Raw genomic sequence first — 22,367 nt, 5'->3', positions numbered from 1 at the left:
CCGGACGCCTGTACCTGCAAAATAACGGAGACTCCTTAGAGCTCCGCCTCCAACGGTCAAGTTAGTACCTGATTAAGGAGTAATTAATACAGAAATTAAAGTAATAAGATCTCTCTAGGTGAGAGTATTTAATGTAGGTAATCTGCTTTGCTAGCGAGATCAGCCGGTTATTAGTGTGTTCCGTAATGTTTCTCCTCTGTTCCGTTAATTATTCCGTTTCCTGATTAATGAGGATTAATCGAGTATTTATAGCCTTGGGAAGCGTGCAACTCTCTAGGTTTAAGGTAAACCTAGGGCCGATCGGGCTTCTAGACTGAAATGGGCCTTGATGGCCGGTTGTCCCATTTGGCATGGGTGGACACGTGGCGTGTCTTAAGTGGTCCATGGAGGACGCGTGGCGGAACCTGGTTGGTCCACCTGTCAAACGGCGCTTGGTGGATAAAAATCCCCTAATCATTTGCCCCTCACAGGTGGCACGCGACTGGTCACGTGTCGCCTGTGACAGGCGTCGCACGGTGACAGGCGACGGCCCGTTACAGGTGTCACCTTGCAGACGGCCGGGAGACTCTCCCGCCCAAATTTGAATTCGGAAGCGACCCTTCGCCTTCTCATTTTGCCTATAAAAGGAAGTGCTGACTTCGGTCATTTTCACATTTGAGAATTTTTGCGAGAACATTCGGACCCCTGAACTTGCTCTGACATTTTCGGACTTTTTCTGCCTACCGCCTGTTCTGACAAGCCGACTGACCCGAACTTTCAGGACTTCATCAACTGTCATCCGTTCAGGTAACTCAGTTCTCTTACTCTTAATTTTCTTTTTATTTTTTGAAATGGCACCATGGAAGCACACGACACGCCCTAAGTTAGTGATCAGCCGGTCACCGGGGACGGCTGAATCTAGGACTAGGAGTGCCGCCTGCCCTTTTCTGGACCCATCTTTGCCCTTTATACAAAGTCCGACTGAATCTGTGTCTATGCAGAACGTGATGGCCAGAACAAAAAAGACTGCTAGAATATCAAACTCAGACGGCTCCTCCCAAAGGGTACTCCTTAGCGAAACATCTGACCAGGCGCCAGATGTGGAACGAGGCGACTGTCAAGCTGACAGTTCTGAGAGAGGGACCAAGGTGTTCCCTTCTCATCTAACCGTGGACATGTCTAATTTACCTTCTGCTCCTTCTAAGGGAGAGGAGGCGGGCCCCTCTAGGAGAGGGGAGGAGTCGTCCTCTTCGGACTCGTCAGGGGACGAGTCCGATTCCAGCTCTTCTGACCATAGTTCCTCTGACCATAGTTCTTCTGACTCAGAAGAAAAACATAACCGCCTACAAGAGGCGAGAAGTTCCCATGCAGTGGAGAAGGGGGATAATTGGGCAGAGCCGTCCGCCTCTTACAGAGAGGAAAACACCCCCTACTACTGCAGGGTGCCCCGGGGCCGGATCGCAACCATGCGAGACAACGTGGCGAGCTTTATTGCTAACCACAAAATGGGCCCGGAGTATTTACTGTTTGTGCCGGATCCAGAAGATACTGTCGTCTGGCCGGCTGGTACCAGCTATGGTGACGGCTGTTTTGGCTGCTATGTGGCGGCCATCAAAGCTGGTCTGCGCTTCCCATTACATCCGGCTGTTCAGCGGATTTTAGATGGGTATGATCTGGGGTTATGGCAGTTAGCCCCCAACTCTTGGGTAAACGTACTCGGCTATGTGGCCGGGTGCGAACTGAACGGGGTGGAGCCAAGTTTTGAGGCTTTCGCCCACATGAACTATCTCAGCCGGACCCCTAAGTCGGGAGGTACCGGCTGGTATCAACTAACAAGCCACAGGGGTTACCTCATGACGAGAGGTAAGGCAAACAAATGGAAGGATTGGCGGAACACCTTCCTTATTATCGAGAGTTCAGACACGGAGCTGAACAAACGTTTTAACAAGTGGAACAGGGATCCGCCTCTTCTTTCAGGCGGCCGCAGCATGCCGCCTGTTCCCCCAAAGGCTAAAAGAGAGATCCTAGACAAAGGACTCTTCAAAGTAGAGACTAGGGTGAACTCTACTTCAGGGGTACGAGAGCAAGTACCCCTACACTGCGTCCCGAGCTTCAAGTGGCTCTATGATGAGTACTTCTTGGCCGCCTGTGGCCTCGGCAGTCGGTGCTCTAGAGGTAGCCGGCCTGACGAATACTCTGTTTTCTCACGCCTTGTTTACTTGGGATTTTTACTAACTTTGCTGTTTATTTCTTTCAGCCGACGCCATGAGTAAAATAACAGCATCTAAGACTGCGGCGGCCATGCTGCGGGTTTCGCTAATGAAGCAGTCGTACGCCGACTCCCCCAGCAAGGAGGCACCCTTGGTAAGCTTTGAAAACTCTTCCCCTTTAAGTTGTATTATGCATATACTAACTCTTTTTGTTTTCAGTCTGGCACTCCAAGGGCTTCTTCCTCGCAACAGCCGGACCCCAAGGCCCGGAGAACGACTGTTGCAAGCTCTCCTGGGTCTTCCAGGAAAACAGTGGCGGCTGAGAAGCAGCCGGCCACTTCTTCAAAAACCCAGGCGGGGCCGCCTAGATGTATGGACACTTGCTTGTAAAAACTCACTCTTGCTTCCTTCTTGATTAGGTCTAACTTGTTTTTCCTTTTGCTTAATGCAGCCGGCCCCCAGGGACTTGACTTGGTTGAGGTAGCCAAGTCAATGGTTAAAGTAGTTCCTCCCTCTGACAGGGAGGCGGTCAAGGGTGCCGGCACCCTTGACCTCGATGGAATTTCGGGGATCCTAGCTGAGGTATACCCTTTTGAAGTTCCAGGACGCCTGTTAACCCTTATGATTGGAAACTGACGCCTGTTTTTCTTTGTACTTAGGCCCTGCTCCGAGTCAACAGCCTTCGCAAGCCGATTGATCGGAAAAACAAAGAGGTAAAGGCCGCAAAGGCTATGGCCGCCTCCAGCTGTGATAAAGCAATGTTTCAAATTGCCCAAAATGAAGTACTGACCATTGATCTTCTTTATTATCAGGCGCAGGCGACCGCCGCTGTTCGGGCTCAGCTAGAGGCGGCCCAAAAGAAGGTTGACGAGCTGGAGGGGACCGTCACCAAATTTAAAGCCGAGCTGAAACCCCTTCGCCAGAAAATGCACTCTTACGAAGCCATGGAGAAATCTTTGGCTAACGTAAAAGAACGCCTGGTGAACCAGGAGAAGAGTCTTACCCAAGAGCTCTCGGACAAGGCCGAGCAAGAAAAACAAGAGCTCGTCCGGGAGATGGTGGAAGACTCCGCCCAAATCCAACGCATGACCTGGGAACGACTGTTCCCCAGTGCCGACTTTGCCTCATGGGAAAGAACGTACCGCCAGTGTTCGGAAATATATAATCAACAGATCCTGGCGGCTGCTGAAGAAGAGGCGATGGACGTTGCGTTGGAGGAGGAAGAGCCGGTTGTGGCGCTTGTGCCACTTGGGGGAAAGGCATCAAAAGATGATGCAGCGAAGGCCGAGTCCAGCAAGAAGAGTGCTGACCAGGCGGCTGCTGCTGATACTGAACTGCCCCCTTCTTAAGCTTTAAGTGTATTTTTTCTTTTCACGGCCTGCGTGCCGTTTGCTTTGTAATTACCCGGCCAGGGGGCCGGGGTTTTGAATATTCTGCTGGTCTTTTATGGCCGGCTCATTTTAATCAAATTTTTTGTTTTTGTTCAAATTTGTCTAAGTATTTGAAATTTGCTCACTAGACAGACTGTTGTGTATGGCCGAACGTTAAGACAGGTACAAATAGTAAGTATGCCGCCTATGCCCCTGGACGACTGGTTGTCTGTTTCCAGGATAGATGATCAGTCGGCCATTTAATCAATCGGTATTCGAACTCTTTATTCAATTTGACCAAGTAAATAGAATTACCAAGTAGCCAAGGAATTTAAGTAGGAAAACAAGCGGCGGGTACCGGTTGTTTCCCTTTATTGCCAATGTTGGCCTCTAATTTGTTATTTGTTAACCTAGCAAGAGTATTGGTTGAGAGCCTTTGTTTATTAAAAACAAGTGGACGACTCGTACCTTTTAGGCTCAGTACTAAGTTTGAGTGACTATTAAGTTAACATAGGAGTTACTTAGTCTTCGTCACAATCTTGATTGAGTAGTAAAGGTATCAGGCGGCGTAGGCCGGCTAGACCCCTTGATTCACCAATGTTTGTTGGCTATTTACTCAATAGGTTATCCAGTAGGAATAGGGGTTCGAGTGCCCTTGTTTGTATAAAACAGGCGGACGACTCAAACTTTTTAGGTTCCATACCAAATTTGAAGGAGTGACTATGAGTTAACTTTGGAGTTACTCAGTCTCCGTCACTTTTGTTTGAGAAGTAGAGGTACCAGGCGGCGTAGACCGGCTAGACCCCTTGATTCGCCAATGTTTGTTGGCTATTAACTCAATAGGTACCCCCTGCATTTATCCCAAGTAATACAGGCGGTCATCTGACTCAGATGTCAACTGCTACCACTGGTTTGGTTAGTGATAGAGTTATCCTTGTCTCAAAAACGGCTACGTGGTTGCCCTTTGGGACAGTCGTATAGGTGCCGTGTAATTAGTTTATAGAACAATGTTCCACCCAAAAGGGAGCTGCTCTCTGCGACGAATTTCATCCGAATGGATGCCGCCGGACGCCTGCTATAATGTTGGGACAGGTCGGATTAGTTTTTTAAAAGTTAGATCAGTTGACTAGGCGCCTGGTCTGATCATTCGGCCAGTGGCCTTGGTATGTTCTTGGTGAACGTATGTGCTAAGTAAAAGAAGGGTAGCCGCCTGTTAGTTACAGGATCGGCCAGGCCCTAAACTTTTTAGCTAAGTATTGTGAGTAAAATACTCGAGGGAGAGTAGCCGACTGTAATGGAACAGACGGCGGCCTCTGTAAAGATAAAGAGTGAAACTCAATGGAGAGTAGCCGACTGTAAAGGTACAGACGGCATGCCCCTCGTAATACAAAATTGAATAGTAAGTGCCAACTTTATTAAGTAGCTCTTTACTTTACATCATTCAAAAGAAATATTTCTTAAGGTTATCTATACTCCAAGTTCGAGGCAACGGTTGTCCGTCTGGTGTTTCCAGACGGTAGGTACCGTCCCTGACTTCCGCATAGATTCGGTAGGGTCCTTCCCAGTTGGGAGTTAGTTTGCCAGACTCGTTAGCCCTACCAACTGCTTCCATTTTTCTAAGTACAAAGTCCCCTACTTTGAGTGGACGCCTGTGCACTTTTTTGTTGTATGATCTAGTCATTCTCAGGCGGTAGATTTCATGGCGCAAAACAGCATTGCCCCTCTTTTCAGGAAGTGAGTCTAATGCCAGGCGCATAGCTTCCCAGTTTGCCTCTTCGTCATATAGCATTACTCGAAGAGTCGGCTCGTAGTGTTCTATTGGAAGAACAGCTTCTGCACCATAAGTTAGGAGGAATGGAGTTTCTCCAGTCGCCCCTTTTTCAGTCGTCCTAATGGCCCAAAGAACATGTGGTAGTTCATCTGCCCATAGGCCGCCTGCTCGTTCAATTTTTTTCTTGAGACCGTCTGAGATGATTTTATTAAAGGCTTCTACCTGGCCGTTTGCTTGTGGACGGCCGACAGATGCAAAGTAATGTCCAATTCCTTGGTCTCCCAACCAGCTTTTGAGAACAGGCGTCTCAAATTGGGGACCATTATCAAAAACCATAGACATGGGAACCCCGAACCGAGTGATGACGTTTTTCCAAATGAATGAAATTACATCTTTCGTCTTGATTCCCTTTACAGCCTCCGCCTCTACCCATTTAGTGAAGTAGTCAACGGCAACAAGTATATACCTTCTGCCGCCTGTAGCAGGCGTATATGGACCCAGAATGTCCATGCCCCACTTAGCAAACGGTAGTGGGCTGTGAATGGTAGTGAGGTCAGTAGCCGGACGGTGAATTAATTTGCCAAACCTTTGGCACTTGTCACATTTTTTCACCATCTCCATTGCATCTGCTTCCAAAGTAGGCCAAAAGTAGCCCTGCCGCCTTGCCCTTTGAGCAAGCATCCTACCACCTATATGGGAAGCACAGAAACCAGAGTGAAGATCATCTAGTATCTCTCGTCCCTTTTCAGGAGTAACACACTTTAAGAAGGGTTGAAGGTGCCCCCTCTTGTGCAGTTCCCCCTGTATCATTTCAAAACAGGAGGCTCGTTTTTTCAGTGATGCCGCCTGTTGAGGATCATCCGGCAGTGTACCGTTTGTCAGATATGCCCTGATTGAATCCATCCAGGTTGAGCTTCTGTCTAGAATTCCAATAGGATTTTCCTCGATGCTTCTCTTCTCCATTACTTCCCAAAACACAGTTCGAGGAGTATCGGAGGAGGCGGATGATGCTAATTTCGAGAGTGCATCTGCCTGGTTGTTTTCTGATCTCGGTACTTGGATCAGATGGAAATCCTCAAGGGAGCCGACTGCTTGTCGGACCGCCTGTAAATATTTGATCATGGCCGGATGTGTTGCTTCGTATTCGCCATTGTACTGACTCACTATCAGTTGTGAATCAGAACAGGCGTCTATTTTCCTTGCCCCGGCCGCCTTACACATGCGGATCCCGGCTAGTAAAGCTTCATATTCTGCCTCATTGTTTGAAGCCTGGAAACTGAAGCGTAGAGCATACTCGAACCTGTCGCCCTCTGGAGATTGACATACGACGCCTGCTCCACAACCGTTTGAAGTAGAGCTTCCGTCCACATATACCTTCCAGACTTGGTCTGGAACTTGAGAGTCAGGAGGACGAGTCATCTCTACAATAAAGTCAGCAAAGGCTTGCCCCTTCACTGCTTTTCTAGGCTCGAAAGTAACTTCGAGACTCTGCATTTCTATGGCCCATTTGATCATTCGTCCGGAGGACTCCATGGTGGTAAGGGGCCGCTTGATCGGTTGGTCGGTATACACGACGACTGCATGTGCCAGAAAGTAGGGCTTCAATTTTTTAACAGCCATGAAGAGTGCAAGACCAAATTTCTCCACTAGGGGATACCTCAACTCGGCATTTTTCAGTACGTGACTGACAAAGTAGACCGGAAGTTGACAGCCGTCCCTTTCAGCAAGGAGCACCGCGCTTAACGCATGATCAGAGACGGCCAGGTACATGTAGAGATTTTCTTTGGGCAAAGGGCTGACCAGCCTTGGCAAGGAATGCAAGTGAACCTTTAATTTCTGGAAGGCGGCCTCAGCATCCGGCCCCCATTCAAACCTTGCCTTTTTCTTAATTGCCTGGAAAAAGTATAGGCATTTGTCGCCTGATCGGCTTAGAAATCTTCCCAAGGCCGCCAGACAACCTGTTAACTTCTGAACCTCTCGGACGGTACGAGGCGACTGCATGTCAATGACCGCCTGTACCTTCTCAGGGTTCGCCTCTATTCCTCTCTGGTTGATAAGGAATCCGAGAAATTTCCCAGACTCAACTCCAAATACACATTTCTTGGGATTGAGCATGACATGGTGCCGCCTGAGTGTGGCGAAAGTTTCTCGGAGGTCCGTCAGATGATCTTTCTGAAGTTTAGTCTTAACAATCATATCATCAATGTATGCCTCGACGTTTCTCCCAATCTGATCAAAGAACACTGTGTTTATCATTCGTTGGAATGTAGCCGGGGCATTCTTAAGACCAAACGGCATGACCGTATAACAGTATAATCCCTGATCAGTGACGAAGGCCGTCTTCTCCTGATCTTTCTTCCACAAAGGAATTTGATGAAAACCAGAATAGGCGTCCATAAAACTCATCAAGGCATGGCCGGCTGTTGAGTCGACCAGGTTATCAATTTTGGGCAGAGGGTAACTGTCTTTGGGGCACGCCTTGTTCAAGTCTGTGTAATCTACACACATTCGCCAGGTGCCATTCGGCTTTTTAACAAGTACCACATTTGCAACCCAATCTGGGAAGTAACATTGCCGAATGAACCCTGCATCAAGTAATTTTTTGACTTCGGCGGCGCCCGCCTGACCTCTTTCTTCACCATGGTTCCGCTTCTTTTGCCGTACCGGCTTCTTTTTCGGATCCACAGCGAGTTTGTGTACTGCCAGATCAGGACTAATGCCTGGCATTTCATGGACTTCAAATGCAAAGATGTCCTTGTATTCTTTCAACAGGTTGTGAAAGTCATCACCAAGGTTTCTCAGAGCAGTCGTCCCAACTTTGACTGTTCGGTCAGGGCGGGAGTCGTCTAATATCAGGTCCGTATGCTCACCAGCCGGCTGAGGGCGGAACTCATCCGGCCGGTCCTCTGCCAATGATTGCTATTTTCTTGCCTTTCTGGCGGACTCTGTCTGGGACGCCTTTCTTTTTCTGTCGCCTGTTTCTTGAACAGGCGCACTTTCCTTGACATTGTCAAGGTCTGTTTTTTCTCCACTTGACCCAGTGGCCTTAGCAGTGGGTTTGACATCCGAGAGATAGCACTCTCGGGCCATCCTCTGATCTCCCCTTAGGGAGCCGACTGTTCCATTGTCCCTTTCAAACTTAAGCAGCATAAGTGACGGGATTATAACAGCCTTGGCACTATTCAGGGTTGGGCGACCCAGAATCATGTTGTAGGCAGAGAGTTCCTCTACAACTAGGAATCGGACTACCATGTGTCGTCCTTCCCCTTTTTCGCCCAGGCGGACGGGTAGATCAACTCGTCCCAGTGGGTGGACGACTCCTCCTCCAAACCCTATTAAAGGGTGGGAGGCCGGATGTATGCAGTCCGTCTGATATTTCAGTTTTGACAGACATTTGCTGCTGATGAGATCTGAAGAGCTCCCAGTATCTATGAGGATTCGACCAACTCTCTGGTTGGCCACTTTACATTCAATAACGAGAGGGTCGTCATGCGGCCCCCTTATTCCTCCTAGATCCTCTTCAGTGATGACAATCTCAGGAAATGTATATTTGGACGGTCGTTCTTGGTGAACGGAATTTACATCTAACCGCCTTATATTATCTTTGTTGCCCCTAATAGTGGGGCCGCCTCCTGAGAAGCCGCCTGCAATGGTGTAGACGACTGCATCATCTGTATCGGAACTGTCGGCCTGTTGATTCTTTTTGGCCGACTGCTTTTTTGAGGAAGTATTCCCCGTAGATTTCTTGACATAAGTGTCAAGATCACCTTGATCAGCCAAGCGGTCTAGGTACCGCATGAGACTAATGCAGTCGTTGGTGTGATGACCAATGTCATCATGATAAGCACAGATTTTGTCTTGGTTCCGGTTGCTCGCAGAACCCTTCATGGGGAGCGGTTTCTCAATTGAGAGCCGTCCCTTTATTTCTTTTAGGATAAACTGGTTATCCTTGTTAAACACATACTTTGGGGAGTATGGTTTGAATTCCTTTTTCTTCTTGGCCGGCTGTTTAGAGGAATCAGCCGCCCAGACCCTTTTCTTTTTTCATCTTTGTTGGACGACTGTTTCTGTCGTCCTTCTCTATTGTCGAACCTCTTCCCGTCCGACTGTTTCATTGTACACAGATCAGTCGCCTGTATATAGGCTTCTGCTTCAATCAAGGCCTCTTGAAGAGTCGCCACCCTTTTTCGAACTAAATCAAATTTGAAGGTAGACCCGTCTTTGAGACCTCTAAAAAAGTCAGTATAAGCTACCTCATCCGGTAACCCTTGAATCTGTATTCTCATCAGGTTGAACCGCCTGATGTAGGAACGAAGCCCCTCCTTTTCACCCTGCTGAATTGTTCCCAAATCAAGGGTCGTTTTCTTCGCAGGGATGTTCATTGCAAAGTTGGAGGCAAATAAGTAAGCAAGCGTCCTGAAACTGTTTACACAACCAGTCGGCAGGTTGCCGAACCATTGCTGTGCAATTCCCTTGAGAGTTGCTGGGAAACACTTGCACCAAGTGGGATCATCCAACCCTTGAAGGTACATCAGGTTGGTGAATGCCATCAGATGGTCTTCCGGGTTAGTAGTGCCATCATAGGCGCCTACTAAAACATTTTTTACTTTGGCCGGCTGAGCGGCTTCAGTAATTTCCTTGGAGAAGGCCGACGGCTGTTCACCAAGTCTAAGCAGCCGTAGCTGCCAGTCCATAGGTTGGACGTTTTTTGCTGCAGGTCCACCAAATGGAGGTGGCTGCATAAAATATTGTTGTTGCGGCACAAATGGCAAATTTGGTACCGCCTGCGCACTATGAAAGCCAGACTGTCGGGAGGTGCCGCCTGACTGACTCTCATGGTACGACTGAGTTGGCCTCATCGAGGCATTTCGCAAACTGTCCTGAAAATTTGAAGTAGAAGCCGACTCTGATAATCGGTCACTCCTCTTCTGCTAGAGCAAGCGGTGCGCCTGCTGGCTCGCTTCCTGTTTGAAGATACTCCCGTTCCCTTATTTCAGTATGACGGGTACGGCGGGCCCTTAGGGTCCCGTCTGGAGCTGTATGAGTTTCAACTTCAAATTCACTTTCGGTATCATGGTCCGACTGAACTTGAGGGTCGTCTAGGGGACGCCTCTCTTCTGGGGTCGGTACAGACTTGGATGCCATCTCTGAAGTACTCTCCCCACAGACGGCGCCAAATGTTTTGGGGTTTTCTGATGTCCTGCGGGAGAGCTACAATTCCGAGACTGGAACCGGACGCCTGTACCTGCAAAATAACGGAGACTCCTTAGAGCTCCGCCTCCAACGGTCAAGTTAGTACCTGATTAAGGAGTAATTAATACAGAAATTAAAGTAATAAGATCTCTCTAGGTGAGAGTATTTAATGTAGGTAATCTGCTTTGCTAGCGAGATCAGCCGGTTATTAGTGTGTTCCGTAATGTTTCTCCTCTGTTCCGTTAATTATTCCGTTTCCTGATTAATGAGGATTAATCGAGTATTTATAGCCTTGGGAAGCGTGCAACTCTCTAGGTTTAAGGTAAACCTAGGGCCGATCGGGCTTCTAGACTGAAATGGGCCTTGATGGCCGGTTGTCCCATTTGGCATGGGTGGACACGTGGCGTGTCTTAAGTGGTCCATGGAGGACGCGTGGCGGAACCTGGTTGGTCCACCTGTCAAACGGCGCTTGGTGGATAAAAATCCCCTAATCAATAAGTATATTTTTCATTATTACTATCGGTACCTTTTTCCTCGACCATGAGTATTATAAATTCGCTTTTAAGAACACTAGTTTGCTTTGATGTAGGTTAAACGTCTATCGTAAAAGGAGATTATAAAGACGACACTTGGGCAACTAGGTCTCTAAGTAAGAGAAGCTTATCAATACAAGATTGGGAATGTCCTCCTATTAATAATAGGAAACATGTCTTTGTTGTTTACAAGGCCTCTCGAAGAGCTAGATTGTGAAAATGCATGGTCGTGGTCAAATATATTTTAGAAATCATTCGTACTTAACAGTCAAACTCGGAATTTCGAGAAATACTTCTGAATGTAATAAGGATGACGATAAATCTTACCTTATAGTTCATGAAGAGACATTAAGTGACATAAGAAAAGGGAAATGCACACAATACACACTTGTCTGGAAGGACAAGTGGGAGATTGAAAGGAATGGTGTCCTTCGAACAAGTGTATTATTCTAATAGAGGGTTCAGAATCAATTACGGAGTTGATTATTCAATGTAGTCAAGTGATCGGAAAGTCGGGCTAGAGGCCATCTCCGATCAGTGAGATTAATTATATTAATCTTACAACTTTCTTTTTAACTAAACCCAACGGGTCACACCCAAGTGTGCAACCAAACTAAGGCGGCGAATTAAGATTAAGGTCTTAATACGTCAAACAAGAGAATACGTGCTCCGACGTCGGATTCCGAGCTTAGAGGGTTGAAGCCGAACGTCGAACATCGAGTTAAATTCTAGGAATTAACGAGAAATACAAATAAGTCAACCAACAATAAATAAGTCAAAGTGCATAGCCTTAGCCTTGCATTAGCCTAGCCATGCGAGGGCTAGGCTAGCATGGGCTGCCGCAAGGCAAGAACCAGCCGCAAGCCTAGCATGGTGCGCACTCGCACTAGCTAGGCCTGCTGACTGACACATGCCGCAAGCTAAGCACTAGACGAATGCGGGCTACACCATCGCAAGCTAACAAGGCCAGCAGCTAGGTGTGTTGCGTCCTAGGCCTAGCTAGCAACTACTACGGCTAGCAAGCACCAGCAGCCCGCAAGAGCGTGCGGATAGCAGTAGTAGTGCCCAGCAAAGGCAGCAGCCCGCAAGCATGCACGGCTTACTACACTGCGATGGGCCTTGCTAGATGGCCCAACCGAGAGCACAAGGGCTGCCAGCTTGGCGCGCCTTGTTGCTCAAGGTAGGCCGGCCAGCAATCAATTCCCAAGGCCGGTTTTTTCTTGGGGAGCAAGGAGGACCTTGTGGTCCTCACCTAACCCTCCCATGTGATTGCCACTTATTGTTTGATCATTTTTTCTTTGATTTTAATTTATTTTAGAATTAAATTAAATGCATTTATTTCTCAACTTTGCAAAAGTCCCACATTGATGAAATATCAAGGGAATGGAGATGCTTCTCCTATAAATACCCAAGGCTTACCTTGGGAATGAATTGCAAGAGTTGAACTCTATAAAAGGCATCTCCATTGAGAAAACCTTAAAAAGAGATCCACTTGTTAGTAGTGTTAGTATTACCCTAGCCGGTAATATTGACCAAGTTTAGGCGCATAGGTGGACTACGTTGGAGGAGTCGCATTTGAGGCTCTAGCTTTGTTGTCAGCTCGTGTTCATGCTTAGTGGAAAACACGCTTCAAGTCTTTTCCCTTCTCTCTCTCTTTCTCTCCTTTATGAGTTTATTGTTTTATCGATTATATGCATGTTTTGCTTTAGTCGCTTTAATTTGTGCATGTGGTGCTTGGGCGGGTTTTAGTTCCGTGCGGTGTTCGCACACCGTAAAAATCAACACAGGGTTTACTCGGTCAGTCAAGGATTACTTGATCAGGGGTTACTCGGTCGGTCAGGGGTTACTTGGTTGATCAGGGGTTACTCAGTCGGGGTTACTCGATCGATCAGGGGTTACTCAGTCAGGGTTTACTCGGTCAGGGGTTACTTGGTCAAGGGTTATTCGGTCGGTTAGGGGTTACTCGTGTGTTAGCTGGCCACACAGTGTGGCCAACCACACACAAAAGTTGATGTAATTTTCCACCAATAATGTTTTTAATTAGGAAACGAATATAAAAAAGGTAAGGAAATATATCAACAACGTAAGGAAACAAATTACAAAGCAGTACTGATTGACTTTTAATATATATGTTAATAAAATACAAATACAAATCATCAATAGAAGGACAAAAGGCCAATAATAAGTGTGTCATGTTATGCTTTATATATATAGTCAGACTATCTTAAAGACAATAATAATCAAAATTAAGCATTAAACCCCAGCGATAACATTATTTATCATATCATTTCCAATAGGCGCCAAAATTCAAATATTTTTTTCGCTCTAAAATTCAAATAATTAAATACATTACCAAAATACCCTTTTAGAGGATAATAAATGATTTATTGAGTAGAAAATATTTCTCAGAAAACACATGGTATTACACAAGAAGCAAGAGAAAAACCAACCAAGAAACTATAGAGTAATACTTTGATGAAGAACAATGTAGTTTACAAGCTTCAAAGCACCATGAAAGCTCCCACCTTAAGCTCACCCTTTCCCACCCACAAACCTTAAGAGTTAGGGCATTTATATTTGAGGCTCACTCTCTATCTGTCTCTACTTTTTTCCCTTCATCTTATCCTCTCCCTTACTCTGATCTAATACAATGACTAAACATGAGTATATATAGTGAAAGGCATAATAAAACTATTCTATGGTCCTAAATAAGCCACATCACTTAAGTAGCAAAACCGTAGAATACAGAGGCAAGAGGTTCGGGAGAACTCCATGTGAGTTCGAGCAAACTCCATGGTAGTAGCCTTCAAATGATGTTATTCTTTGAGTTCAGGTGAACCACTCTTAGTTTCGAGGGAAGCTTTCATAGGTTTGGGCAAACTCCCGCACTACGTAGACAGCTCTTCGTAAAACGGCCATAACTTCCTCAATTCTTTTCCCATTCAAGCTTATGACTAGTCGTTGGAAAGCTCATGAGACGAGCGATCACCTCTAACTTGAATCATCTTTATATCGTTTCTTAATCTTGATGCTCATTTGAGTTCATCCCTTGCCTTTCACTGTTGCTTAATACCAAGCAGTCAACCCATAGCTTATAAGTTATGCATCTCTATGTCTTCTTGAACCGTTCTCTACACTTCTCAAATCCAACAGCTAGAGACCGTGAAAAGTCAAATGGGGCAAAAATATAGGGATAGAGGGAGTAATAAACTAATAATAGTACTTTTATGAACACTACAAGCAAATATGTCACAATAGATGTGCTACGACCAAATTATGAATTCCCAAATGATCTAAAGCCTCTGTAATTCACTTATTCTTATACTTCGTACTCCCTCTATCCCTATTTGTTTGTCTCATATTTCATTTATAGATTGCTCCATTTCCTTATATGATATTATGTACCCACCATCAACTCCACTTGCACACACTTATAAAACTTTAAAAGACAAGGATATCCCCACCCACTTGTAAACTTAGGTTAAATTCTTAATAAAACACATTTTGCTTATGGGGCAAACAAATAGGAATTGAGGGAATAGCATAATAGTAGTAAAATAGAGAAAGAGTAGCTACTACTCGTATGTTTTTTACAAGGCAAACTAAATGAGGGAAGTAAAAGGGATGAAGCATGACGATATGGGGGCAACGTACAAATGAAGTCACAGAACGTGTAATCCCATGTTATGTAGTGGCCAACTGTCTTTCACAGTGTATATGTTACGTGCATACTACAGTAACTAGTAAGGATTGTTGCAGAATTATTAGTGCACTTAAATTCACTTGATTATGTCATTAATATCATCTTATGCACACTATAGTGGTAAACTAGGCATATGAAGTAAGTTTTAGTTTGAATTGAAACGGGAATATGTGTACTTGCTTTTTTTTTTTTTTTTAAGGAATATGTGTACTTGCTTGTTTCTAAACATTTGATAAAAATGAAGATGTATATTAAGTTACCTTCGTCCACTGGTTGCGATTTGAGAATCCAATCCTTAAATCTTAAATGTTGATATTACTACTCCGATCCCTCCAAAAATTTTAAAATGACGCTTTGGTTAATGCGGAAATCTAGGGAAAAAAATAAGTTGCTTAAAATACTCCAATGAGAACACTCCAATGAAGGAGATTTACACAATGTGAGCCCAGAATCGACTTATATACTCTATCACGGCTCTCACATGAAAGTTCTTTGGGCTTGAAATGTGGACGCGGCATGGACTCCCTCATACCCAGCGCGAGATATTCCACTTGAAAGAAGAGGTGGATAAGACTCGAACCCATGACCTTTGTTCCACACAGACTCTGATACCATGTTAGAATTGTGTAAATCTTCTTGATTGGAGTGTTCTCACTAGATTGATATAGATAGGTGTACAATCTTAATTCTAAGAGAATCATAATATTGACATATTTACACAAAGTATATCTTTTACAGAATATCCTAGAATATTTTATATTCTATCATTTTTATTATAAAATGAATCAATAACTTTTGTATGTGGTTGGCCACACAGCTAACACACGGGTAACCCCTGACCGACCGAGTAACCACTGACTGAGTAACCCCTGACCAACCGAGTAACCCTGACCGACCGAGTAACCTTTGACTGATCGAATAACCCCTGATCGAGTGTGTAACCCCTGACCGATCGAGTAACCCTTGACTAGGTAACCTCAACCATTCTTTCAAAAATTAAAAAAAAAAACAAAAATAAAAAATAAAAATTTGTGGCTGCCACATGGTGTGGCCAGCCACATATGAAAGTTTGTGAAAATGAATAATGTTACTATGTAATATATCATTGGATTGGTTACAATGTCAATGTTCATAATTTAACTTTTTAATAATATTTACTAATAGCTTAAACATATAAATGATCAAAGTTATATATCAGCAAATGTGACAATCAAAGTGATGTAAATATTAACGAAAAATGAAAAACAACATTATTGAAAACATGAAAATTAAAATATCGATCTTATGAAGAAGGGGCAAAAAGTATAAAATGGTATAAGCTCCTTTCGAACAAGACAACAACCAATAGAAAAACTTAAGAATGAAACAAAAAAAAAATACCAGCATGATGTTACCAAAAGAGCATTAATTTAAAGTGGGATCATCTACTGGCAAAGTTCATGTGAAAAGAGTTGATGAGAAAAACCCAATGTGAAGGAGTGTAGTAATACATACTGATTTCTCTGTATTTTCAAATAATATTACATCATTGTCACATTGAGTAATGCTCCTACTAAGTAACCCCTCATCTCTCTCATGATATTACAACACCTAAAGTAAATGCCAACACTTCAGAAGCATGCTCATCTTCTCATTTCAATTTTTTCTGACACCCTTTGGACCTCATCCTATCCCTTTCTCATTTATTTCTTCTTAAAAACTAAAAATTAAAAAATTAATTTTTTTTTTTTTTAAAAACAACTACTTTAAAAATAAAAATGAGTCTTTTTTACTGTTCTTTTAAGTCTACTTGATTTTTACTAATTCCCTAGTTAGTAATTCTGGTGTCTGAATTATAAATCCAACCACAACACATTTTAGTAAATAATTCCACCACTACACCTTTATACTTTAATTTGTTTAGCTAAAAATGAACTATCATCTTTATATAGTATTTTATAGTTGTATTATTCATAATTTCATGCATGTTGCTTTTCTTACCTTTCATTTTCTTTGTCGCATGGCATGTAACTCCTAAATGATGATATTATGCTTCATTTAGCTTTCAATTTTTTCTTTTGTTAATTAAGTTTTGACTTTGCATTATTTTTAACAATTACATTTGACTATTAATTTTTTAAAGTATGAATTAAAAAATATTAAAACTAATAATTCAAAAATACACCGTGAGACAAATCTAACAGTATTTCACTTATATATATTTTGTATATTGACGATAATATGTGGTTAAAATTTTTAAAGTTTGACTGGTGAAAAGGCAAAATAAGAACAGCAAAAGGAAACGGAGGTAGTAGTCAATAGCATCTTTATGCAACTGTTTCTTTTTAGAAAATTAGTTTATGTAGAATCCTCATCTATATACAAACTGAATTACTCCCACCACCCCCCCCCTCCCCCCTCCCTCCCTCCCTCCCTAATTTTGTTACAGTAATACACTAAATTCTACAGGAGAATAATAAGGGTGATTAAAATATTATGATAATAGGATTTTTTTTTTTTGAAGGATAAAATATTGTGAAAAAAACTTGTAGTGCCTATTGAGTTTAATCCTTCGTATTAAAAGGTAAAAGAGTATGAAAAAATAAATAACTATAAATGAAGGAAGATTAATCTATAATATACAAGTATAAATTACAATATAATAGTGGGAGCTAAAGGCTGTACATGAAAAGAAAGATGAAAATTAAAATAGTATAAGTTTTCAAATGTAGAAAGCGTGTTACTTAAACAAATCGCCTTTTACGGATATTAATACATTTAACTTGTTGTGTTTAAATATATGAATATTATTTATAGCAAATTAAAGTGTTGGCTCACATAATAATTAAGATTCTTACTTTATATTTTAAAGCGAGGTCTATTGGAGTTCGAAACCTGTCAAGTGAGGTGTTTGTTGTATTCACATATTCTATTTCAACTGGTTTTGATGATATGTAACTAAAGAAAAATATAATCATGTACGATCTTGTTATTTGCTTTGATATATTTTCATAATTTCAAAATCTAATAGTGTTATTAGCCTGAATATATATATTTACATCATTACATGATGTCAACTTTTAAAAGTTTTTACTTAGTGGCCTGGTAATTAGATATATTATTAGTGATTAAAATACTAATAAATTGACAAATGTAAAATAAAAAATGTTGAAAAAAAATATACAGGGAGTATATCTCAATATCTACTTATTTATCCCAATTTTGATTGATAATTTAAACTTTCATCATGATTTATGATACATATGATATTCTTTATTAAAAACTTAATTGTATGGATTAGTATTTGATCAAACCCTAAAAAAACGAATTAAGGAGTCTCACTTCAATTGTTTTTTTATGTCAAACAAATAAGTCCTAACCCGATTTTAAGATTGGTTAGTCTAGACTCTAGTTACCTCAGCTTATGCACTAACCAATGTAGTATATGCTTTCTAAATTACGTGCAACCATTTAGTGTGAACAACTTAAATTCAATGATTAGGTATATGTATGGGTAAAAAAGATAACCTTTAAGCATAAATCTCATCCCTAATCTATTTTCTATTAATTGGAAATAAAAGTATAATTATTGTCCTCTCCACCATTCACTGACACAATCCTGATGAAATAAATGGCGTAAACTTGATATCTGATTTTGCAAGTAAAGCAAAGCAACACAATTTATTTATTTTTATTTATTTATTTATTTTTCACCCTCAATATAGAAAATCACTATTCTCCTCTTTTCTAAGAAACTTTGGTATAAATTAAAGACAATAATAAACAACGAATTTAAAAAGCTAACCTCTCATCTCATCTCTATCTCCTTTTTAGGCCTTTCACTTCATGCAACACTATTAAGCTTAGCAGCTGTTTTTGAGCTTCACTACACAAATCTTTTCTTCTTCTCTAAAACGCTCTCTAAAAAATCTCTCTTGTTTCATATCCTTAGCAACTAGTGTATACATATAATGTAAGTTAGCTTATTTTAAACTATATCTTATTATATTCATTTCATTTTGCATGCCCGTATTTTACATTTATTCCCCATCATATTCTTTTAAGTACAATACAATATTTATCCTCTCTAAAGTTTTGCATCAAAGAAAAATCTACTTCTATATGTTACTGAAATAATTTTATTTATTTTTTAATTTTATTATTCTATTTGCATTGTAACGGAGAAATAGATAAAATGGAGTTTTTCCTCTATTCTTTAATGTGATAGGTTACCCTTTTTGGATACTTCATTCAAGACAAGATCTTGCATTTTGTCAACCAATTAATTACACCATATACTTTCTTTTTTTTTTTTTCCTTTTTTAGGTAGTGCAATGGTATAAATTAGAAGTTTAAAACACCAAAATAAAAGGGAGTTTCATAGAATTTTTTCTATTACTTCTTGGACCATTTTTTTTTCTTTTCAAATTTTTTATTTTAATTTTTTAATATGAGTGGAGATCCCAATGCCAATAAATATTGAAGGAATTAAAGACAAGCCTAAGAATTTAAGACTTTTTTTTAAACAAAAAAAAAAAATCCTTTTAGTTTAAAATCCTTGAATTGAAAAAGATGGAACTAAGTCATGAGGAAGAAGTGGAGATCCCAATGCCAATAAATAGTGCTTATGTTGGATTTCATGGTTACCATCATGGTAGCATGGCTCATCATCGCTATCATCATCATCATCATAACCATGACCCATCATCATCATCAACCCAAAACCAACATAACAACAACATAATCCTTCCATCAAACAATTCCAATGGTGCTACAACTAATAGTACTATAACCACTACTACGGCTACTACCGCGGTTATAGATGAAGATGATCATAGTCTCCTTGGACAGAATCATTCACATTGTAACAACAACGACAACAACAATGACGACGATGATGATGATTCGAGCACGAAAGCGACGAAGAAGAAGATGATGATGGTAAGATACAAAGAATGCCAAAAGAATCATGCAGCATGTATGGGAGGAAATGCTAGAGATGGATGTGGAGAGTTTATGCCAAGTAGTGGTGAAGAAGGTAGTATTGAGTCTCTCATTTGTTCTGTTTGTAACTGTCATAGAAACTTCCATAGAAAAGAATTTGAAGGTGAACATAATATGAATATGAATATGATGATGATTTCAACACATAATTCTTCATATTCCCCATTTTACCCTTCTTCCACTACTCCACATCTTCTTAACAATAAGAGTAGAAAGGTCATTTTGGGGGATAATGGTGTAGGGTACCCTACAATTTCAGGGCAAGTTGTCCCAAGGTCATTAGGAATCAACAACATTTCTACTTGTTATCATAATAATCATCATTACAATCATAATCATAATCAAGGGGTTAAGAAGAGGTTTAGGACAAAGTTTAGTCAAGAACAAAAGGAGAAAATGTTGGAATTTGCTGAGAAAGTTGGGTGGAAATTTCAAAGACAAGAGGGTGTGGAACAATTTTGTCAACAAATTGGGATTAAAAGGAGAGTTTTGAAGGTTTGGATGCATAACAACAAGCATAGTTTCGCCAAGAAGAATGACATGATCATTGACAATAATGATATCAACAACTCCTCTTAATCTTTAATAAGTTAAGCTACTACTTATAGTTTGCTTAATTAATTCTTCTTATTATTATATAATTACTAATCAAACATGTTTAATGAAGGCTTTTTCTTTAATATGTGATCCTTTTTATATATTTTTTTTGGTGTGTATTTTTTTTCGTTGTTGTATTTCGTATTTTTATGTAAAGAGATATAATATTATTAAAGATGAGATCATATGTATGTGATATAGTTTGAATTATTACTATGGTTTTGGGGTTTGGTGATGAACTAGATTATGAAAAATGAATTTCATGATCTTTTACAAGATTAAAGTACTTGCATTCTTATTGGCTATTCTTTGTATTTTAATTTACCTCTTTAAAAGTGATTACTCGTAGTGTAGTATTATTTATGTTAGTTTGATACATCGACTTTTAGTCAATATAATAATGTTGTCATGTTGATTAGTTGACGTCAAGCTTATGATTATGGTCTAAGAAATGTATATTCTCATCAATCTAATATATCATATCATATCACTAATAAATAAAGTCGGTCTCGTATCCAAGCCACGAGACAGTGACACTTGACAATCTAATTTTTCGCCAATTGTCAAGCCACGTAGGGGACAAATAGATATTATTGTAATCAGATTAGATTCCACGTTAGATTAGATTGGATAGATTTGTTTAGGATAAAATAGTATACGTAAAATAGTTTATAATTCTTTCGAAAAAAAAAATTATCTTTTTATTGACAATAGAATTTTACTTATATCAACACGCCATATATTATAATTAATATGAATATCCAACTAACAAAAAAAATTTACTCCTATACGAATAACCGCGTAATTATAATTATAAATATAGTCAAGTATCATTATTTTTTTTTATCTAATATTTTTAAAAACTATAAATACTACTACTACTAATAATAATAATAATAATAATAATAATAATAATAATAATAATAATAATAATAATAATAATAATACAAAACATGTGCACAAATAAGTACACTCTATAAAATGGGCATCCAGGGCAATACCCGGAGCACGTACTAGTACATATATATAAAGGGGAGTTTTTTCCCAAGTTTTTAGAGCGCCACATAGGATTTTAATTTTTAAAAAATTATTAGAGCGCCACTTAGGATTAAAATTTTTAAAACGCTACAATATGATTTTGCAACGCAAGATTAGTTTTTTTTTAAAGCGCTACGTACGATTATAATAAAAAAAAATCGCCACATAGGATTAACAATCTTAAACGCTACATTGGGATTATGCCACATAAGATTAATTTTATAGCGTCGCATAGGAATATGTTATATTTTAGCCAATAAAAAAAGAATAATTGCAATTTACTTTAGATCAAAAATTTTATATTAATTATAAAAATAAAATCAGCGCGTTTAATTTTTTGTGTGGCTGGTCATATCGTGTGGCCGGCTGAGACACACCAAAAAATTGATTGAGTAATCCCTGACCGTCCGAGTAACCCCTGATCGATTGAGTAACCCTTGAGGCCTTGACCAACCAAGTAACTCCTGACCTAATAATCTTGACTACACGGTGTGACCAGCCACATATGAAACTTTGTGAAATAAAATATTATCTTTTTATATTACGAATTTTATCTAAATATGAGAAACAAAGTTAATAATTCATTTTATAATAAAAAAATTTTAAGTAGTAAGCAAGCAAATGTCACAAAGTTTATTAAATAAATATATATTACTAAAATATTTTATTTGAAAAAATACAAACAAACCGTGCATTGCACGAGCTTCATCTAGTAAATATATAATGTTATGTGATTTTGGTAATACAATCGCCACGTAAGCAAAATACGACGAATGAGATTTGATAATTTAATTTTAAATGTAAGAAAACGACGAATAGTAATTTAAGATTTAAATTATTTAAAAACAAAAAAAAAATTATATTTTCACCTAAAAGATAATCCTATGAACGACATATCTTTAAACTGAGACTTATTGAATAGGCAATAGCAATTGTTTTTTTTTTTTTTGGTCAAAAACTATTAAATAGTAAAATGAATCAAATAATTTA

At 40.4% G+C, this 22,367-nt stretch overlaps 1 protein-coding gene across 1 annotated transcript; it reads left to right on the top strand.

Annotated features, from left to right (window-relative positions):
- The first annotated feature begins 18,525 nt into the window (after window positions 1-18,525).
- LOC110717138 (zinc-finger homeodomain protein 3-like) lies at window positions 18,526-20,687 on the top strand. The gene has a single exon (XM_021895775.1). It carries the CDS (start codon window positions 19,311-19,313, stop codon window positions 20,319-20,321), a length of 1,011 nt encoding a protein of 336 aa, XP_021751467.1. The 5' UTR covers window positions 18,526-19,310; the 3' UTR covers window positions 20,322-20,687.
- Window positions 20,688-22,367: the final 1,680 nt, after the last annotated feature.

This window comes from Chenopodium quinoa, unplaced genomic scaffold (assembly GCF_001683475.1).
Source record: "Chenopodium quinoa cultivar QQ74 unplaced genomic scaffold, ASM168347v1, whole genome shotgun sequence".
NCBI classification, from domain to species: Eukaryota; Viridiplantae; Streptophyta; class Magnoliopsida; order Caryophyllales; family Amaranthaceae; genus Chenopodium; species Chenopodium quinoa.
This window is presented reverse-complemented; position numbering and strand designations above follow the sequence as displayed.

Excerpts from the sequence above, each read along its gene's own strand:
- LOC110717138 (XM_021895775.1), top strand. The coding sequence starts at position 19,311 with ATGGAACTAAGTCATGAGGAAGAAGTGGAGATCCCAATGCCAATAAAT.